The 19,280-nt window shown below is 31.1% G+C and overlaps 1 protein-coding gene across 6 annotated transcripts in view; it reads right to left on the reverse strand.

Annotated features, from left to right (window-relative positions):
- Positions 1-19,280, reverse strand: part of LOC142333566 (uncharacterized) — a 156,058-nt gene that overhangs the window by 106,990 nt on the left and 29,788 nt on the right. For all 6 annotated transcript variants that reach the window (XM_075380866.1, XM_075380864.1, XM_075380863.1 and 3 more), the window contains 2 exons: positions 17,847-17,975; positions 13,773-13,901 (listed from right to left, as the gene is read on the reverse strand). In XM_075380866.1, coding sequence (XP_075236981.1) covers positions 13,773-13,901; positions 17,847-17,924 — 207 coding nt within the window. In that variant the 5' untranslated portion in view covers positions 17,925-17,975. The remainder of the gene's footprint in view (positions 1-13,772; positions 13,902-17,846; positions 17,976-19,280) is intronic.

Here is a 19,280-nt window from a genome sequence, read left to right on the forward strand (position 1 = left end):
TAGTAGCAACTTCTTTTTCAAACTCGTCATCGCAAATCAGCTAATTTTGAAGTCAAGAGTTCTAAGGTTCAAATCCTAGTAAAGAGAGTTACTGTTATACAGATTTGAATACTAGATTGTGGATACTGGTGTTCTTTGGTGGTCGGGTTTTGAGTTAACCATACACCTCAGGAACGGTCGACCTGAGACTGTACAAGACTATACATCACTTAACATTCATATATATCATCCTCATTCATTCTCTGATGTAATAATTAATGGTGGTTCCGGAGGCTAGAAAGAAAAAGAAAAAGTCATGAGCTTCAAATCAGAAGGCATTAACAAAAAGTAATTGAGGACATTTATATACACACTGTGAAGGATGCAGAACTTTAAGTTTTTTTTATTTGTATTATTTAAAAATGCATCGATAAAGTAATATTAGTTCTTCAAAAGTTTTTTTAATTGCATTTAAAATACTGTAAGAGATGCAAGATACTGTACTCTATCTATACTATTATAAAAAAGATGAAGAGGTTTTTTTTTGTTCGGGATACTACTCAAAGTAACTACTCAATCAGTTACGACCAAATTTGTTTATCCATGTTTCTTGGCATAACCGAGAAGGTTTTTAGACGTATTTCATCTCGAAAAAAAATTATATGTATAGTAGTGGAGATTTGCTGAGCGAAGCACGCACTTTAATGAACTGAATTAATTAACTGTGAACTGCGAGTGTCTATCACTGTGTGGAATCTTTTTTCCTGTTTAGCCTCCGGTAACTACCATTTAGATAATTCTTCAGAGGATGATATGTATGAGTGTAAATGAAGTGTAGTCTTGTACGTTCTCAGTTCGACCATTCCTGAGATGTGTGGAAAATTGAAACCCAACCACCAAAGAACACCGGTATCCACGATCTAATATTCAAATCCGTGTAAAAATAACTGACTTTACTAGGACTTGAACGCTGTAACTCTCGACTTCCAAATCAGCTGATTTGGGAAGACGCGTTAACCACTAGACCAACCCGGTGGGTATCACAGTGTGGACTGGGTTTGAACTGAATGATTCGAATCAATCAAATGAATAATATAAAAAAATAATAGAATTAACTCCACATTAAATAAATTTTTTTAACAATAATGGGATTCCCGTTGGGGCTGTGTGTGAGGCTAGAGTGGTGAGGTGCGCAAGCTCCTCACAGGAAGCTAGACCAATCATCACCATCAACTGATAAAACGGGATGCCACTGTGCCGCTTTTTTGGAAGGTACAATGGGTGCTCTACAGTCATCCGATTTTCAAAATTCAAACAGAGTATTTTTTAGAAAGTTGAAGGCTAGCTTTTGCATGCATCCGGTACACTCTCGATCTAACAGATCACGGTTATTCGGAAATTTATATATATATATATAAAAGTTTGTATGTTTGTTTATTATCACATCATGCAAGAACCAACCGACCGATTACTTTCAAATTTGCAGGATACGTTTACCCCCTACGTGAAAAAATGAAGTTAAATTTAATTACGTTAAAAAAAGTAAGTTTGAAAGAGAAATATTTAGTTTTATTGATGATATATAAACAATTATGTTTAATGAATTCATCTAAAGTCGATCTCCTATTCTTCTGATAATGGAAATTTGAATTTAAAGAAGCTAGGAAAATTTAATCAATTTTATTTACTTTTAATCCTAAATTACGTTAAAACAGATAAGATTGGAGAAAGATATTTATTTTATTGATGATTTATAAAAAATAACTATGTTTAATGAATTGGCCTAATGTCGATCTTGAATACCGATCCTGTCTTTTTCAGATATAGAAGAACCTTTTTACAACAAAACAAACTATCCGACTACCGTTTTGGCTTTCAAACAGATCATAGTATCATCGAACAGATTTATAGAGACTTTGCTAATATTCAGATAGCTTTAGACAAAAAAACGTTTGCTCTCCCGGTTTTCTTGATATCTGCCAAGCCTTTAGATTAAGTGTGTCACACCGACTCTTTTAAAATTAGTCAGCATGTACCTTTTCAGTTGTTTTTTAAGTAATTGATATTTCAATGTTATATTCCAGACTGAACTAAAGTGATCGGTCGGTTGGTTCTCGTATAATGCTGTTGCAAACAGACAGATTCACAAACAATCGCATTTATCTATTAGATGAACCTTCAACACGTTTAATAAAATAAAGCAAAACAAAAATATTATTGGCGTAGTTTTATAATAAGTAGACCGATTAGATTACATTTTTAAAAACAGTATACGCATATGCTGGCAAAAGATACATCTACCATTGGCTGTACGTATTTATGTATATATTTTATTTTTCCTATTACTTTTTCAACTCGTGCACATTTCGTACTATTTGTGTTCATTTCTTTTTAAGATACTTTATATTTTTGAATAATTACTCAATTATTGTAATTAAACAAAAAAATAAGCTTGGCGCGGAGAAACTAATCTTTGTACTAATATTAACGAGCGAAATATGGTATATTTCGCCTCAGTTTTCTGACGAGTAGTTCACCGTTGTGCGAGTCACAAGGAGTACGCCGATGGCTTGGCGAAGATTCTGAACGATCTCCCGGGCATCAAGAATGCTGGTTGCTAACGCAGTCTTCCGCCTGGGGTTCACCACTCGCCGGCCCCAGTGTCGCACAGTTCATTGATGCCAGGAACCTCTACAAGCTTAACAAGGCAGAACCGCCACCTTTCTCTTCTGAACTGGGGGAAAGTTACATCGACGTCACCTTGGTGACGGGGGGTCTGCTTAGGTGTACAAGTAGTTGGACTGTCTGGCCCAAGGCCAGGTTAGTGATCAAAGGTTTGTAACCTAAGGAGACTGGATCGGGGCAGGCTGCGGCTTGTCTTTTTTTTAAATAGAAAATATAAATTTTTTTTACTATCATTAAATTACAAAGAACTCATTATTTTATTGCAACCAGTGTAGCACTATTTTTAATGCTGTAATAACTTGTGATTTTTTTCAAGTCTTTATTTAAAGTCTCATTTTCACATCATTGAAAACCTTTAATAATATTACAGAGCTCCTTAATTAATACTTTGACTTCTCTTTGTTAGTTTAATAAATTTAATTTCTCTTTTAGTGGATTTGATTTTTGTTTACTTCAATATATCTCAGACCAACTTATATTACCAGCTTATAGATGACTTGATTATATTTTTTTTAGAAAACTTTCATTTTTTACCTTTGTTGAATAATAAATACTTTATCAAATTGGGTAACTTATCAAAATAAATAATTACTTTGCTAAATACAATTTCAAGCCCAAAAATCAACAGGGCTTAATGAAATCCATACTTAAAAAATCATTTTTTTTAACTTTAATTTCATGATCAAAAATCTAATTGTATTAATGTAAATGAAATGCAAATTTAAAAAAAAAGAGGTTATAAACAATTTTTCAGACTTCATCTTTCTTAAGCTGTGGCTGTTTTTAAAAATGTCACATGAGGTAGCTGTTCAGCAAAGAGGTCAATGAATTTACAATTTTTTTTTGTGATTATATTGCATAATTTTAATAATCAAAAATGTCATTTGGTTAACCAGCCATTAGTCAGGTTGTGAGAAAAAACCTCACCTTTTTATACGCCATTTCTGCTCTACTGGGAAAAGGATGAAACCGTCCTAGGAATTTCTCCAAAATTATAAGAGCTGTAGTCGTGGCAGTTAGTTGATGCTCATTCTTAAAACATTACTAAACTAGCAAGAGTAGTAGCAAAAGACAACAAAATAACTATGGAGTGCTGGAAACACTTTTGTCTGGATTCAATGATGCATGAAATCATAAATTTTACAAACCAGAAATTGGACTAAAATGAATATAAAATATTCAAGAGGTGTACAGGACTGTTATTTAACTAATGAAACAGAATTAGCTGTATCTTTAGGGTTAATGTATATCATTGGAGTTAAAAAAAGAATCGCATTGAATTAAATGATCTTTGAGCTGTAGATGTAACAGCAACTGAAATATTTACTGCCACTATGTTCCAGTGAAGATTTCGTTTGCTACCGCAAGCACTGAGATTTAATGATTACTCTATACACGTTGAATGAAAAAAGATTGATAATTTAGCCCCTATTCGTAATATTTTTGATGGATTTGTAAAAACATGTAGTGAAAGATACAGTGTAGGAAAAAGTGTCACGGTTGACGTGATGATGCAGGTCTTCAGAGGACGCTGTAAATTTAGTGTATATGAAGAGTAAACTGTGTCGATACAGAATAAAATCTATGCTACCGTAGACTGAAGAACCATCTAGACAAATACATACAGAGATATACAGGTCAACAACTTAAAGACAGCCCCCCTTTATCCGTATCAAATGTAGTCAAACTCTGTGTCAGTGAAATAGATGGTACAGTTAGAAATGCGACTATGGATAATTTTTTCACCTCTACACCTTTAGTAAACGATCTCTATGCCAATTACGGATTTACGATAATTTGGATTCTCTGCAAAGATAAACGGGAAATTCCAGGAGAGCTTCTCAACGTTTCAAAAAATCCCAGATGTTCATCTATATTTGCTTTATCAAATCCCCCAAATTATTGTTCCATAGTTTCTTGCATTCTGGATAAGAAAGAAAAGAAACTTGTTCTTGTACTTCCTATTCTCCATGGTATGAAAGTAGTGGACATGCTCTGAAACCCGAAATTATAACTTATTGTAATGTTACTAAAGGTGGATCACCGATCGTCTAAAAACTGAATATTGTGTATCATGAATCAGTCTGTTGTCGGTTGAAATGGCCGTTTACTATTTTTAATGGTATGCTAAATGTCAGTGCTATCAATGCTCTGATTATTTTCAAAACATACATGTGAATATAAGAAGAAAAAATGATTTTGATGGACCTTGGAAAAGAGTTAGTGAAAAATCAACTGCTGAAAAGAGTACAAATCAAAACACTGACTATTCCCGCAAAACAAAAAATTACATTGTAGACCTTGCCTACAATGTTTAAAATTAGCCTGCTGAACCTAACGATCAAAAGCCTCCAAAGTGCAAGTACTGCCCTAAAAGAAAGAACAGGTACACTAACAAGTGCAGAGCCCCTATTTATAAGGAGCCAGTATCTAGGGCAGTCTTTGTCTGCGTTGAATGTGTCAACAAAGACAGTGACTGAATTAAAACAATTTATAAGAAATTATGTTAATTTTTTAAATATAAAGCAAAGCAAATTGTTTTATCTTTGTAATATGCAAACAATAAGTAAATATTGATTACATGTAACTTCTATCATACTATTTTTACATAGCCCAATTTTTGTTTACCAGTGATGTTTCATTTGTCTAATATCTTATTCGCAATTATATCTTGCAAGAACTAAACATATCTGGGACAAAATAAATCATTTTTTTTTTAATGTCAAATACAAGAAAAGTTCTCTACACCTGACTAATGTCGTGTTAAGCGTGGGGAACCTAATCAGACCCAAATTTTTCTACGCTCTCTTCAGATATCGTGTCAAATTTGCTTTCGGTATTAAGTCACCCAAATCAATAAAAACATTATTTTCATGATTAATAATCATTAACCCCTTACCAGTTTTTGAAGAGATAACTTGTCATTAACTACCTTAATAAAAATTGCCCTTGAAGAAATAACTCATCATCCACTTTTTTGCTAGTAATTGCAAGTAATTTGTTATTATGAACTGATCTGCTTTATTCTTGATGAGTTACTGCAATGTGTGAGTCTAGTTCCATATTTATTCTAATTTAACACTGAAGCACTAGTAGCATATTGATTCTCTATTCTATCCTTCGTAACAGCTGATACCGTGCATTTGTTTTCATTGTTCCTGAGTTGAGTTGATGTTCGTTTTATTATTTCTTTGTGTTATTTGTTTTCTTTTATTGCGCTCTCTAATATATTTTCTGAAAAATCTCTAATATATATGTAAAAGTGGAGATTTGCCGGTTGAAGCACAAACTTCAATGAACTGAATTAATGAATTGTGAACTACCAGTCTCTATCACTTTATGATCTGGAACTGAACTGAATTATTCGAATCGATCAAAGGAATAATATTACAAACATAATAGAATTAAATTTACGTTAAATAAAATACGAGGGTAAATCAAATATAAACGGGATTTTTGTTCCAGAGGATCTACGGTTGGTAGGACTGGGCCTGTGCTTCTAGTATGCTTGGGTGGAGTCATTATGAGTGGGGAGAGCCAGCCATTCCACACTTCCAACCAATTCGTCAGTAACGCTCACAATGTAGCAGCAATAGGTGCACCCTTCCACCGTGCAATGTATAATTATAAAATTTCTTGCTCATGAAGTTTAAGCGTTGGAAATTTTTCATATATTGACTGCACAGTTCAGGGACCAAAAATTGTCAAGGACTCTTGTGTTTGCCTGGCATAAAGAGTTCAAAGAAGAACGAAAACAAGTGGAAAATCAAGAACACGATCACCGTCCTCGGACCAGCATTACAGACAAAAACACTCGTGCGATTTGAGGCATTCTTGAAGACGATCAGGTTGAGAGTATCTGAAATTGCAGAACAGGTTGGAATAAGTTATGATGATGATGAATCATCACCATTAACTGGTAACAAACGGCGTGCTGTTTTGGTAAGTGAAATGGTGTGCTTCTCTAATATCTCTGGAAAGTCATCAGATTTTCAAAATTCAAACATGGACTTTGTTAGTATGTTGAAGGCTAACTTTTTACATGCATCAGGGTACACTGTCAATCTAACAAATTGACATGATTATTCGGAAATGTGTATATATATATATATAAAGTTTGTTTGTTTGTTATTGCATCACTTGAGAACCAACTAAAAGAATTGACCCAGAGTTGGCTCTGGATTCGCCTGGGCTGACCCGAGTCCAGAGGGTCCAGCTTCTGGCTAGACGGCCAGCTAGTACTTTATAAAATAAATAGCAACGAAATGTATTTCTGTGTATTACTGAACTCTGTTCATGATCTGTTTATGTATATAATATGAGAGAGATCTTTGACAACAATTTTGGCTGAAGGGAAGTTATGTCTAAACATCCATTTTTAAAAAGAAAATAATCTATCCCCAACTTTTTATTTATTCTTTTGAAGTATTTGACTGTACAAATTATAAACTGCTAATATTTCATTGATATTATATAAATTGGTGTCATTACTGAACATTAATCATTTTCCAGCAATTTTAATTCCACTATTATTCTCTATCACAAAATAACATTAATGTACCTATCCATAAACATATAATCAGAGAGACCTAAAACAACAATTTTTATATTGTATTATTTTTAATTATAAAGTAAATAGCAACCAAGTATTTCAGCTTATAACTCATATCTACTTATCCATATACATAATATGACAGAAATCTACAACCAACCCGTTTTAAAAAAATCAAACTGCTTTTTTCATTTATTATTTTGGTTAGATTGCATTAAAGTAATACATTAGATTGTACAGATTATAAAAATGTTAAAAATAAAATCACAAGAAGAAATCTTACTTACAAACATGCACGGCCCTGTCAGACAACAATGTAATAAAAAAAACAAAACAGAAACATCAATCGTAAAAGAAAAGCTGTTAAAAACTTAACATTGTCCTGAAAAAGTATTAAGTATTTCTGTATTAACAGAGGCCACTTGATTTTCACTAGTTTCTGGTTTTTCAAATTTTATTATTGTGTTTAGTTTAATTATTGCTTTTTTTATAAATAAATTGTATCAAATTTGTATATATAACACAGACCTGCAAAATTTGGGATGTAGAGGAATGTTTTTTAACTACTGACACAATTAATTCCTAAGTATTTTTTTAACACTGAATCCAAAAATAATCTTCATTTTTTCTATCATGTCAGAATTTTTCACAAATTGCAAATTTCAAAATTTGTAAAAAGTTGAAAATGTGATACTATAAAATAGACATAAAACATTATTTTTTTATTAAAAAATAAAAAAAAACATATTCATTTTTTTGGCCTTTACTGTGCATTTATATAGCTAAACAGATTAGTGGTCTGAAGAGAATGGTTGGGGGGGGGGTTGGGTTGAAGATGACAAGACAGTGGAAGAAGAGCTTGGTCAACAGGTTGCGATAACACTTAACAAGATGTAATACTTTATTGGCAGCTATCCGCCACTGCTGTTTTTGTCAGTGGAAAATATGTTTCCAGACCATAAGCAAACTTTCCGTTCTCTAAATGGCTTCAAGAGGCTGCAGATTCTTTTCGTTACATTTGTGATGAGTTAATGGTGAAAAGGCAAAAAAAAAAAATAACAAGTTTCGATTGACAAGTGTACCTGTCATATTTCAGGTGAAAATAGGAGATCAAGGCAAAACTTGGGCATCCCAATAAGTTTGCTGCACATGTGTTGAAGGACTTAGATGATGGTCAAAGGGAACAAGAAGCGTACAGACTTGGAGTTTTAATGGAGTCACAAAATTACACCGACGATTGTTACTTTTGTTTGAACTGGTGTTCATGGTTTCAATTTAAAGAATAAAAAAGAATCGTTTATCCAAATATGCCATACGCTTTATGTCTGGTTCCACATGGTCCAGACATACCAGTGCCAATTCCATCAGAAAATTTAACTGAAACAGATGGTTCCACAAGCGATTTAAATGAAGATAATGTCAAGGTGTATGAACCTGGAGATAGCTATGCACCAGAGTTTTATTCACAGTCTGAACTAAATGATTTGGTTCGAGAATTACATCTGATCAAAGAAAATTCAGAATTGCTTGGTTTGAAGATTAAAGTGAAGAACCTACTAGCAGCTGGCACATTACTTTCCTGGTTCAGGTATAGAGAAAAGGATTTTCTTACACATTTTTCAGAAGGAGGAATTAGTCTTCTGCACCGATGTACGTAGACCGGTTCAGAATAAAGTTCTTCCAACTCTGCGTATCAAGTTAGGCTTGGTCAAAGCCTTACCAAAAGAAGGTAAATGTTGTAAATAGATCTGCGACAAATTTCCCGTCTTATAAAATGCTAAATAAACAGCATGTCTTTGCTGGTCCTGACATTAGAAATCTTCTCAAACAAGGTAATTTTGATAAACAAATGAAGTTGCAGTAAAAGAAGTTTGGGGGTGAATTTAAAGAAGTACTAACCAAGTTTCTGGCCAATAAGAAGAATCTGAACTTCAAATCAACCGCTCGAGCATGCTGCAGAAGTACAAAAATTTAGGCTGTTCTGTGTGCTTGAAGGTTCACTTCCTAAATTCACATGTGAACTATTTTCCTGAAAATCTGGGTGCCGTTTGTGACGAGACGTGAAGAGACGGGTGAGAAATTTCATCAGGACATGAAAGAAATGGAAAGGACATATCAAGGAAAATGGATTACTATAATGATGGCAGACTACTGCCTGGCTGTTACACCAAGATGAACCCTATAGAGAACATAGAAGGAAAAGCGCAAAGCAGAGTATAAGCCGTCCAAAGAAAGTTCGACACTTGAAATAAAAGTTACATACTTCATCATGAAAGGTAGGTGAAGAGGGGGAGTGGTTTCCTAAGGCACTACATACCTCATAAAAATTAACCACTATAATAGAAATTAGGCTTATTTTATGGCAATTTTCATTAGAAATTTAGGGGTCAATGACCCCACCTGCCCCCCTCTTCAGACCACTCAACTGTTTAGCTCTAAGAATGCATAATATAAGCCAAACAAGCATATAAAATACAATATTATATATATTACATTAATTTATTATTAAAAAAAAAATGTCTACTTTATTGTATCACATTTTTGTAATTTTTAATCTTTTTGATAATATTGAAATTTGCAATCCTGACATGATGAAACAAAAATGAAGGTTATTTTCTATTCAGCGCTAAAAAATACATAATCAATTATCAAAAACTAAAAATCACATCGATCGCGGGTTTATGTAATTAGACAAGGTTAACGCAATGGTAATACGATACAAAGTTCGGTATTCTGAATCGTCAGTTACATTTCCTCATCCAACCTAAACTCAATTAAACCAAGGTATTTACTGTGTAACAGAAAGAAGCAAAAATCCACAAATAAAAAAGCAAGTGGGCCCCCCTTATGTTAAAAGAAAAGTACCTAATATTGTAAATTGTATACCTACACTGATAGCAACAATTTTGAAATATTATTTTGTGCTTTAAAAATTAACAGATTTCTGCTGAAAAAAACCCAAAGTAAATTAGATAAAAAGCAATTAAAAAGGATCTCTAAGAAGAAGGATTGTAAAAATGTTTATAAACAGGATTCCCACTGAATTTTAAGGTTTGTTTTCCCTGACTTATTATACTGACCTTGATAAAAATTTCCTGACTCTCATAATGGTATGCTATCACAGTTTACTCTGAAAAAAAATAAACATTTTATTTTTTTGCAGCCTCTACCATCCCTATAGCTGCCCAACTCGTACCTTTCATTATTTATTATTACATTCATTCTTAAAGTTTATTTTTTATTGATTTTTTTACAATATACATTTAAAATTACACCATTTTTTGTGATAAATTGTTTCAGTAAATTACACTGAAGTACAAAAAAAATTTAACAAGTTTCTTGCATAAAAATGATCACGGTAACTAAAAGTAACATAGATAAGAAATAAAAACTAACTAAAGACATTTTTAGAAATAATTGGCTTCTACATAAGATTGCTAAACTTTTTCACAAAAACTAGCCTACATTATTTTGCCAAGTAAAAAGAAAACAATATTTAATAACTTGGTTTGCATAAAAATTCTAAAATAAACAGATTTCAATTTAACAAAAAATATATGTATGATCACAACTTATTTTGTACAGAAAACAAACGTTACTAATATTTACTTGAAAAATATTTTGTCATTATTAGTCCAGTGTATTTGCAGAATGCCATCAAAGTACAGTACAGGAACATGATTGATGACATCATTTAATAGCTCCAAGCTGGAATTTTGACACTATACAACTATCAGGAAAAGTAAAAGTTGCACCAATATCTTCACGTAAACTTAAGTATAACTTATTTTGTACAATATTGAGAACGCACATAATCTCTGCCTTAGAAACAACATCATTACAACAAAAAGAAGTAATTTTTTAAAGTATAACTCTCATTAAAGATTTTTGACAAATGTTACAAACAAATTTTTTCTTTGGTGTGTAAATTAATATGCTTCTTTAAATTCGAAAGATGATTAAAAGCCTTTTGGCAGAATTTTCAAACATAATTTCTTTCTTTTGTATGAATATTAATATGTGTCCTTAAACTGCTGTTATGATTAAATGACTTTTGACAAAAGTTACAAATATAATTTTTCTCTTTTGTATGAATATTTAAATGTAATTTTAAATTAGAACTTTGATTAAAAGTCTTCTGACAAAAGTTGCAAACATAATTTTTCTCTTTTGTATAAATATTAATATGCGTCTTTAAAAGTGATTTTATGATTAAATGACTTCTGACAAAAGTTACAAATATAACTTTTCTCTTGGGTATGATTATTTAAATGTAATTTTAAATTAGAACTCTGATTAAAAGATTTCTGACAAAAGTTACAAATATAATTTTTCTCTTCATTATGCATAAGGTGGGTTATTAAATCGTTATCATGAATAAGAGCTCCTCTTCCTGGGTGAAATGGCGATTGAGAAGATGAAACGATTATTTCCAGTTGTAGAGACCGAATGGAGGGAGATAGTAGTAGTGCTTGATGAGCTTAAATCTACGGTAACCACCTTATATCCCAACAAGTGTCCGGGGCCTGACTCGGTTTCAGGCAGCCCATTACTGCCTTTGAAAATTTGCCACAATAGGCTACAGCCTAGCTAGCATATTTAGAAATCCACCACTGCTCAAACTCCCATGGTTGGAACAATACAATTTTAAATAGAAAGAGTAAGGTTGCACATCATATTTAAATGATGTCGATATAAAAAAATTTCAAAATATTAAACAGACAGGTTGGCACTTATAAATAAAAAATTCAAAACCAACCTCAGATTCAAACCCCCAAACCTGTTGACACACATTAGTACCACTTTCAGTATGCAGGTTGGGAAGATTTGATTTAGTGTTTATCATCATAACTATTACAAGATAAATAATAAACTTGCATCCAGTCCGCACTGTAATACAATTGATTTGCTTTTATGGAAAGAAATGGTATACGATTAAAATAAAGAAACAACCTGTTTTCTGTGTAACTTTGTTTATTAAATTAAAAAATAAATAATTTCTAATGTACATTTCGAAATTAATCAATAATCAATCTGCTTAAATATTTAAGTGGATGTTATAGTACATAATTCTGAAATTGTTTACATTAAGGACAAAATGTTATTTATTTATACCACATAAAAATCACAATTTATGTATTATAAACATATTTCACAAACAATACTTAAAAACACAATTGAAAAAGTGATAAACACAATTATCTATTTCTTACAACTATTCGATTATCTATTTCCTATCAATTCGTCCAACGTTTGACGAATTGATTCATCAGTCAAAGAAAAAAAAAAAGAATAATAAAATCATATATACAAATCTATTAAAATATATTGAATATATCAGAGAATATACCGGTGGCAACACAGTATTTTTTTTATTTTAAAGATTCTTAATTTTTTTAGGGAGGTTTATACCTTGGGCAAAAAAAAGACAAGCAAGCAGTAATCAACTGACAGGAATTTCTATCAACCATCAGTAGTTACAAATAATGTATAGTAATTTAAACTGTCTGTTCTAAAACCAAACATGGTGTTGGATGCCCCATATATGTAAATGGAAAAGTCCATTAATGGAAACTGCCAAAAATTTTTAGTGTTTAAACGGCAGAAGTTATTGCCATACAGCAATCTGTTCACTACTCTGAACATTTCCGCGAAGAGATGGTGCTTATATGTTTCGTTTCGTTAAGTGCACTTACTGCAATTCGGAACAAGAACATTATCCCACCTGAGTTGGTCTAGTGGTGAACACATCTTCCTATATCAGCTGGTTTGATAGTAGAGGGGTTCCAGCGTTCAAGTCCTAGTAAAGTCGTTATTTTTACACGGACTTGTATATTAGATCGTGGATACCAGTGTTCTTTGGTGGTTGGATTTCAATTAACCACACACCTTAGGAATGGTCGAATTGAGACTGTACAAGACTAATCTTCATTTACACTCGTACATATCATCCTCTGAAGTATTATCTGAATGGTAATTACTGGAGGCTAAACAGGGACAAGAACATTAAGGATGTTCTTATTGCAAACATCCTGTCCATTTTATATATTTTAAATCGATGAGGACAGCGATGTGTATTTGTATGAACTTCAGGAAATGTTGGCATTGCAAGAAATGAAAGCGCAGATGAAGCTGCCAGTACAGCAATAGTCTGTGATAACTTTGATATATTTCCTGTACGAGTGGCCGATGTTAAAAATTGTCTAATACTATAAGAAACAGGTAGAGTAATAAATGGAGAAGATTAAATACAAAACTAAATGCAGTTAAAACTTTTTCATATAAATGGAAGAGGCACGTGAATTAAAACTCGCTGAGAACAAGAGGTGGTGACCAGACTTACAATTGGTCAAACACGAATAAGAAATTTATATTTGTTAACCGGCGAAGAAAGACCAATGTGCAGTGTTTGTAATAAAGCACTTATATAACAAAAAAATGTTGATGAAAATAATAATAATAATAATGAAAATTTGGGGCTAATGACCATAGGAGTTGATGACTAAAAGATATCAGTGGGACACCAATTTTTACACGCAAAATCTAACACTCTTACCATTTCATTTTCAACTTTTAAATTTTCTGATTTAACCAAGTCAGTCTCTTCAATCGCTAAAAGATCTTTTATGATATCACCATTACTAATATCAAGCAGTTCCACTTCCAGTTGCAGTAAATCTGCTTGCTGTAATAAAAAGCAAACATGAATGCTTCAAAGTAAATGTGATTTTTTTGTATAATTTATAAAATAAAAATAATTGTATCTCTTAATTCGCTTAACACACATAAATAGTGCAATCACAGTTAAATTATTACTAATATTATTAGGCGACTTTAATATGCCAGGTTTTGCTAAATGTTATCAAAAAATCCTGCTATTCACCTTTCATATTTTTCTACAAATTAACAATCAAATAATTTGTTAAAACTCTTGCGGTAATTCTCATGATTTTGTTTTTTCTAATCTTACTGACACTGATGTTAATACTGGTTATGGTGAAATTTTTTATCATAATAAACATCATTTATCTTAGAGAAAACGTTACCTACAATTTTGAATTCTAATCTTATAAATATAAATATAAGATTTACATAAATTCTTACCAGATATAAAAATATAAATTTTGTAACGTTCAACATTTACTAAATGAGAGTTTGATAGTAAATAATATTTATTTATTTTTTGTACTGCCTGGTAATATTTAAGTTTGTGCATGGAACATGGAAGCTGAATTTTGCAGCATATGCCATGCCTGACTGGGATTTGATATTAATCACCAATACAGAAATTTTTTTGTCATGTACCAAATATACTTATACAAAAATGTAATTATCAAAGCGGTTCTATAGTGAACTTATTATCACAGTTATTAATAAGAAAAATTTCCATAAGCTTCAAAAATAATATAGATCTACTTATTATTAAGACTATTTAACAACAATGTATATGTAAAATTTTTAGTCACAAAGATTTAATTTTTAATTATACTGTTAAAGTTGAGGAATCTTTATCTAATGATTCCAAATATTTCTTTTAAATCTACTAACAAAAATGATGACAGATCTTCTACTTTATGTACTTATGATCTTTTTATGGTTTCATGCCCATTTATCTGAATTAAATAAATAAATGATGTTAAACATTTACCACACTTACAGAAATTGAAAAAAAAATCAAATACCAATTACTCAGCCTTTGCTTGATGATAAAAATGGAAAATTAGCTCTTAACAACAAAGAAAATTGCAAAATTATAGAAAGTACTTCAAAAAATTATTACGTTGTTTGAGTCTGGCGGGTCCATTACTGCCACACACCTCGCAAGCTTATCAGTCGATACGATGTTATATCATTAGATGGTTTACCTAGTTTGATTGGTTTCAGCTATTTTCCATAGATCCAGAAAATATTTATTTTTGAGAATGGATGTAAAGCAATAATAATTAAAACTAGCTAAACAAGAACGTTATGACGATCAAAGTTCACATTGTAGGTAATTTATGAATTAGATGGTATATGAACAATCTCAACAAAAAAAAATATGAGTATGTGTATGTAGTAGTGGAGATTTATGGGTTCAAGCACAAACTTTAATGAATTGAATTAATGAACTGAGAGAATTGAATTAATGAACAGTGACAGAGATGTCACTGTGTGACCTGGGTTTGAAATGAATGATTCATATCGGTCAATTGAATAATATTAAAAAAATAATACGAGTAATATTAAAAAAATTTCTGTAACAACAAATTTTTGTTACAGTAATAAAATTTCTGTTTAGCCATGGGGCTTCCAGCGGGGACTGCGTGTGAGGCTAGAGTGATGAGATATATGAGCACCTCATGGGAGGCTAGACCAATTATTACCATCACTGGTAACAAACAGCACGCCCCTAGGGCGCTGTTTTAGGAGATGCAATGTGGTGCTGTTATAATATCTTTGCACACAATCATCCGATTTTCAAAATTCAAATGGAGAATATATATATTATAAATAATAAACTTATAAAGGTACATATTAACCAAAGCTGCAGTAGATGACAGCACTTTTACAAATAATTGAGTTTAACAACAAATTTTTACACGCCAGATAATACTTTACCCATGGGATTTCCATCATTGGCCGTTATGAACAAAATTTATTTACAGGAATTTGAGAGTAGAATAGTATATGGTATTACCCATATTTATAAAATTCAAACACGGGTTTGATACGTGGATGATATTTATATTTTGGTAATCTATGAACCTATTATAAATAATGAACAGTTAATAATTTTAAAAAACTTAATTCTTATAATAATTTAAAATTTACATTCGAAACTGACAAATACAGAAAAAAATTTTTTTTAGATGTTGACAGAAATTAGTAAACGTAATAAAATTATAACACATGTATATAAAAAACCAACAACTAATAAAATAACTATTAACAAAAATTCAAATCATCCTTGGGCGCATAAAATTAATAATAAATTTACAAACATGTTAAATAGAGCATACATTACACACATAATAATAAAAAAAAAACTAGATTAAAGTTATTACAATAAAAAATGGATATAACATGTCATTAATTGATAATAGTTATAAAAAGCAAAATTTTAAATCTAATAATAAAAGCATGTTGATACCTATAAATAATAAAAGTGTTGATGAAAATATTTATATAAAATATTGCTACACTAACAACAATATTGAAAATTTGGTTAACGTCTAAAATGATAAAAAAACAAAATAGCAATTACTTTCAAATTTGCAGGATACATTCATGTTATCCCAGAGAAGCTTTTAAACCATCACCCGAGGCCCTAACTCCCTTGTAAGTTAAGATATAACTTAACTTCGCCCCCAAGGTGGGTGAAGTTATGAATTAAAGATACTCATTAAGGAAAAAATAAACTAATCCTTTTACTTCATTATTATATTTCTGCCCTTAAAAAGAAATAAGTTAAGAATTTTTCATCGTCAAAGGTGTGTGTACTTTAGTTACTATAGTTCCCATTATTCTACCTATTGTAATTTAGTTCCTTTTTCAGATTTCTGTGAAGCCTGAATACTGTAACTATTATTAATCAGTATTATTCTCATAACCATGAGAATAACATACAGTGCGGGAGTCTAGGATATGGAGTCACCTGGGTAGATGGAAACGACAACCAAAGGAAAATCTACAGATGTCCAGGACACCAGTCCCCCTGGAAAATTGGGAATGGCAATTGAAGCGATGTCTGCAGCCATGAGGTAGACCTTGAGGTGGCCCCCGAGTTGGCTCTGGGATTCGCATGGGCTGACCTGAGCCTCGAATGGTCCAGGTTCTGGTTAGACATCTAGTCTCTTATAAGAGACCTAACATGTGTTTAATCCCTTTGGGCAACCAAGTTACAGGGTTACAAAAATTAGAAAAAGTTTTAAATGATTATTTTTGAATATAAACTTTTAATAACATTATAATACTGTACAAATATAAAACCCTCTGCGCTACTATCATATTTTTGAAATTGCACTATCAATAACTGAAGGCAAATGTTCACAACAAAAAACTGAAATTATAGACAACATTTAGCACCAGGTGACTCTAGTATGATTTCTTTAGCATTGCTGCATCAGCTCCACAGAGCAGCTTATAACTTATATCATTACTCATAACTTATAAGTTAGCTCATAACTTAAAATATCATTTAATATGGTAAATATGTTAAGTTTTCCTAATGTAAATACAGAATTAAATTTTATTTTATTTTTATTTCAATAATAAAATTATATGCCACAACTCTGTTGAATCTGCATCAGGTTTTTATTACTAACTTGATAAATATTCAAATATGAAAAGCCATTACAAATAACAACCGTTTACCCAGAGCTTATTAAAATGATAACTCTATGAAAAAGTTAAAAATACACGCATTTCAGATATCACTGAAGTTTAAAAACAACACTTTTGCCCTCAAACATTAACCGTTTATCATTCACACACAACTTAATAAGTCGATATTAATTAAATAGAAAGAGAATTAAAAACAATTTTTTTTATAACAGAACACACGCGTGCACGCATACACACACAGAAATGAAATTAACAAGAGATTAACCCATGTTTGTTATAATATCCAATAATTATAAATACTTACATGACCCGGATAAAATTCCATCTCTTCTTCTGTCTTCACAGTGTGTAAATCATTTATTTCACGTTCAATGATTTTCATATTAAGATTAATCTGTGGTGAAACTTCATCATTTAATGAGATCTCAGACTCCTTTAAATAAGATAAAAAAAAACCTTATAAAAATTTGAAAAACTAATTATTATTCGACAAATAGTCTTTTTTTATTCTGAATGTAACTTAATAATACCATTATATAATTATATTATGTCATCATAAAATAAATTAGTAATAATAAAACAGATTATACGATAAAAAAAGATGTGTTTAAAGTCTATACAAATTTTTTATAAAAACACATGAAATAATGTTAAGGTAAATATTTAAAAATAAAAAGTCACAAAATGATAATTCACAATTTAGAGGGCACTATTGAAAATTAAATACATGTTAATCGGAATCCAGATAAATTGAGATTTTTTTTTAATTAGTATTATTTAAAAATTCATCAACAACGGAAAGTTGTTTCCATAAAACAAATGTTGAATTGTATTTTAAATAAATTGCTGGAAGATTTTTTCAAATGATTCAGGAATTCAGAAGCACACAAAGGCCCCTTTCTTGTAATCTGAAGTACCATGTCAAGTTACGCGAAAACAGTACTGTTATATGGTTCAGTTTAGGTGGATATTGTTATTTTTTTAAGAATAAGTGACAATTGTTTTTAGTAAAGATTGCACATCCATAAATATAAACACAAGGATATTTAATTTCACTTATAAACACCAGTTAATGATCAGACAGCCCAATTTTCTATCTTAAAAGCTCAATCTGACTTTGAGGGAGTGCCAAGATTTGATATTAAACTTTATAGAGGAAATATGTAGACATAATAAACATTTCCTACAAACTTTATACTTCCTATTGACTGCAAAAACAAATCAATCTCTACCAGTCGGTATACAGATCAAGAATAAATGATTGAATGAAAACGACAGTAATTGTTTTATTGTCATAAACATATAACTAAAAATTGATCATTATTACAAAAAAAAAAAAGATTGTAACATTTAAAAACTACTGTAGAGCGACCCATTTTTCTTGTTTATTGATAATAACCATGATGACTATAACAACACATGCCAAGTCTATTGACTTTTGAATGCGCATCATCCTTCTAAATAATTGTAATGATTTTTCTCTTCAACAAAAATTGTTGTCATTGATCTGTGTCTTATTACATATACAGATACACATGAGAACTATTGTAGTATAAATATAAACATGTTTTACACCAAATTAATGTTCGATTTCAACAGTATGATAGTACAGAGGGTTTTAAATTTGGACGGTATAATAACATTGTACAAAATGTATATTCAAAAAATTGTCATTTAAATGTTTTTTTTTTTTAATTTCTGTACAAAAATCCCACGACCTTGTAACTTGGTTGCCCAA

This window comes from Lycorma delicatula, chromosome 13, assembly GCF_047948215.1.
Source record: "Lycorma delicatula isolate Av1 chromosome 13, ASM4794821v1, whole genome shotgun sequence".
Classification (NCBI taxonomy): domain Eukaryota; kingdom Metazoa; phylum Arthropoda; class Insecta; order Hemiptera; family Fulgoridae; genus Lycorma; species Lycorma delicatula.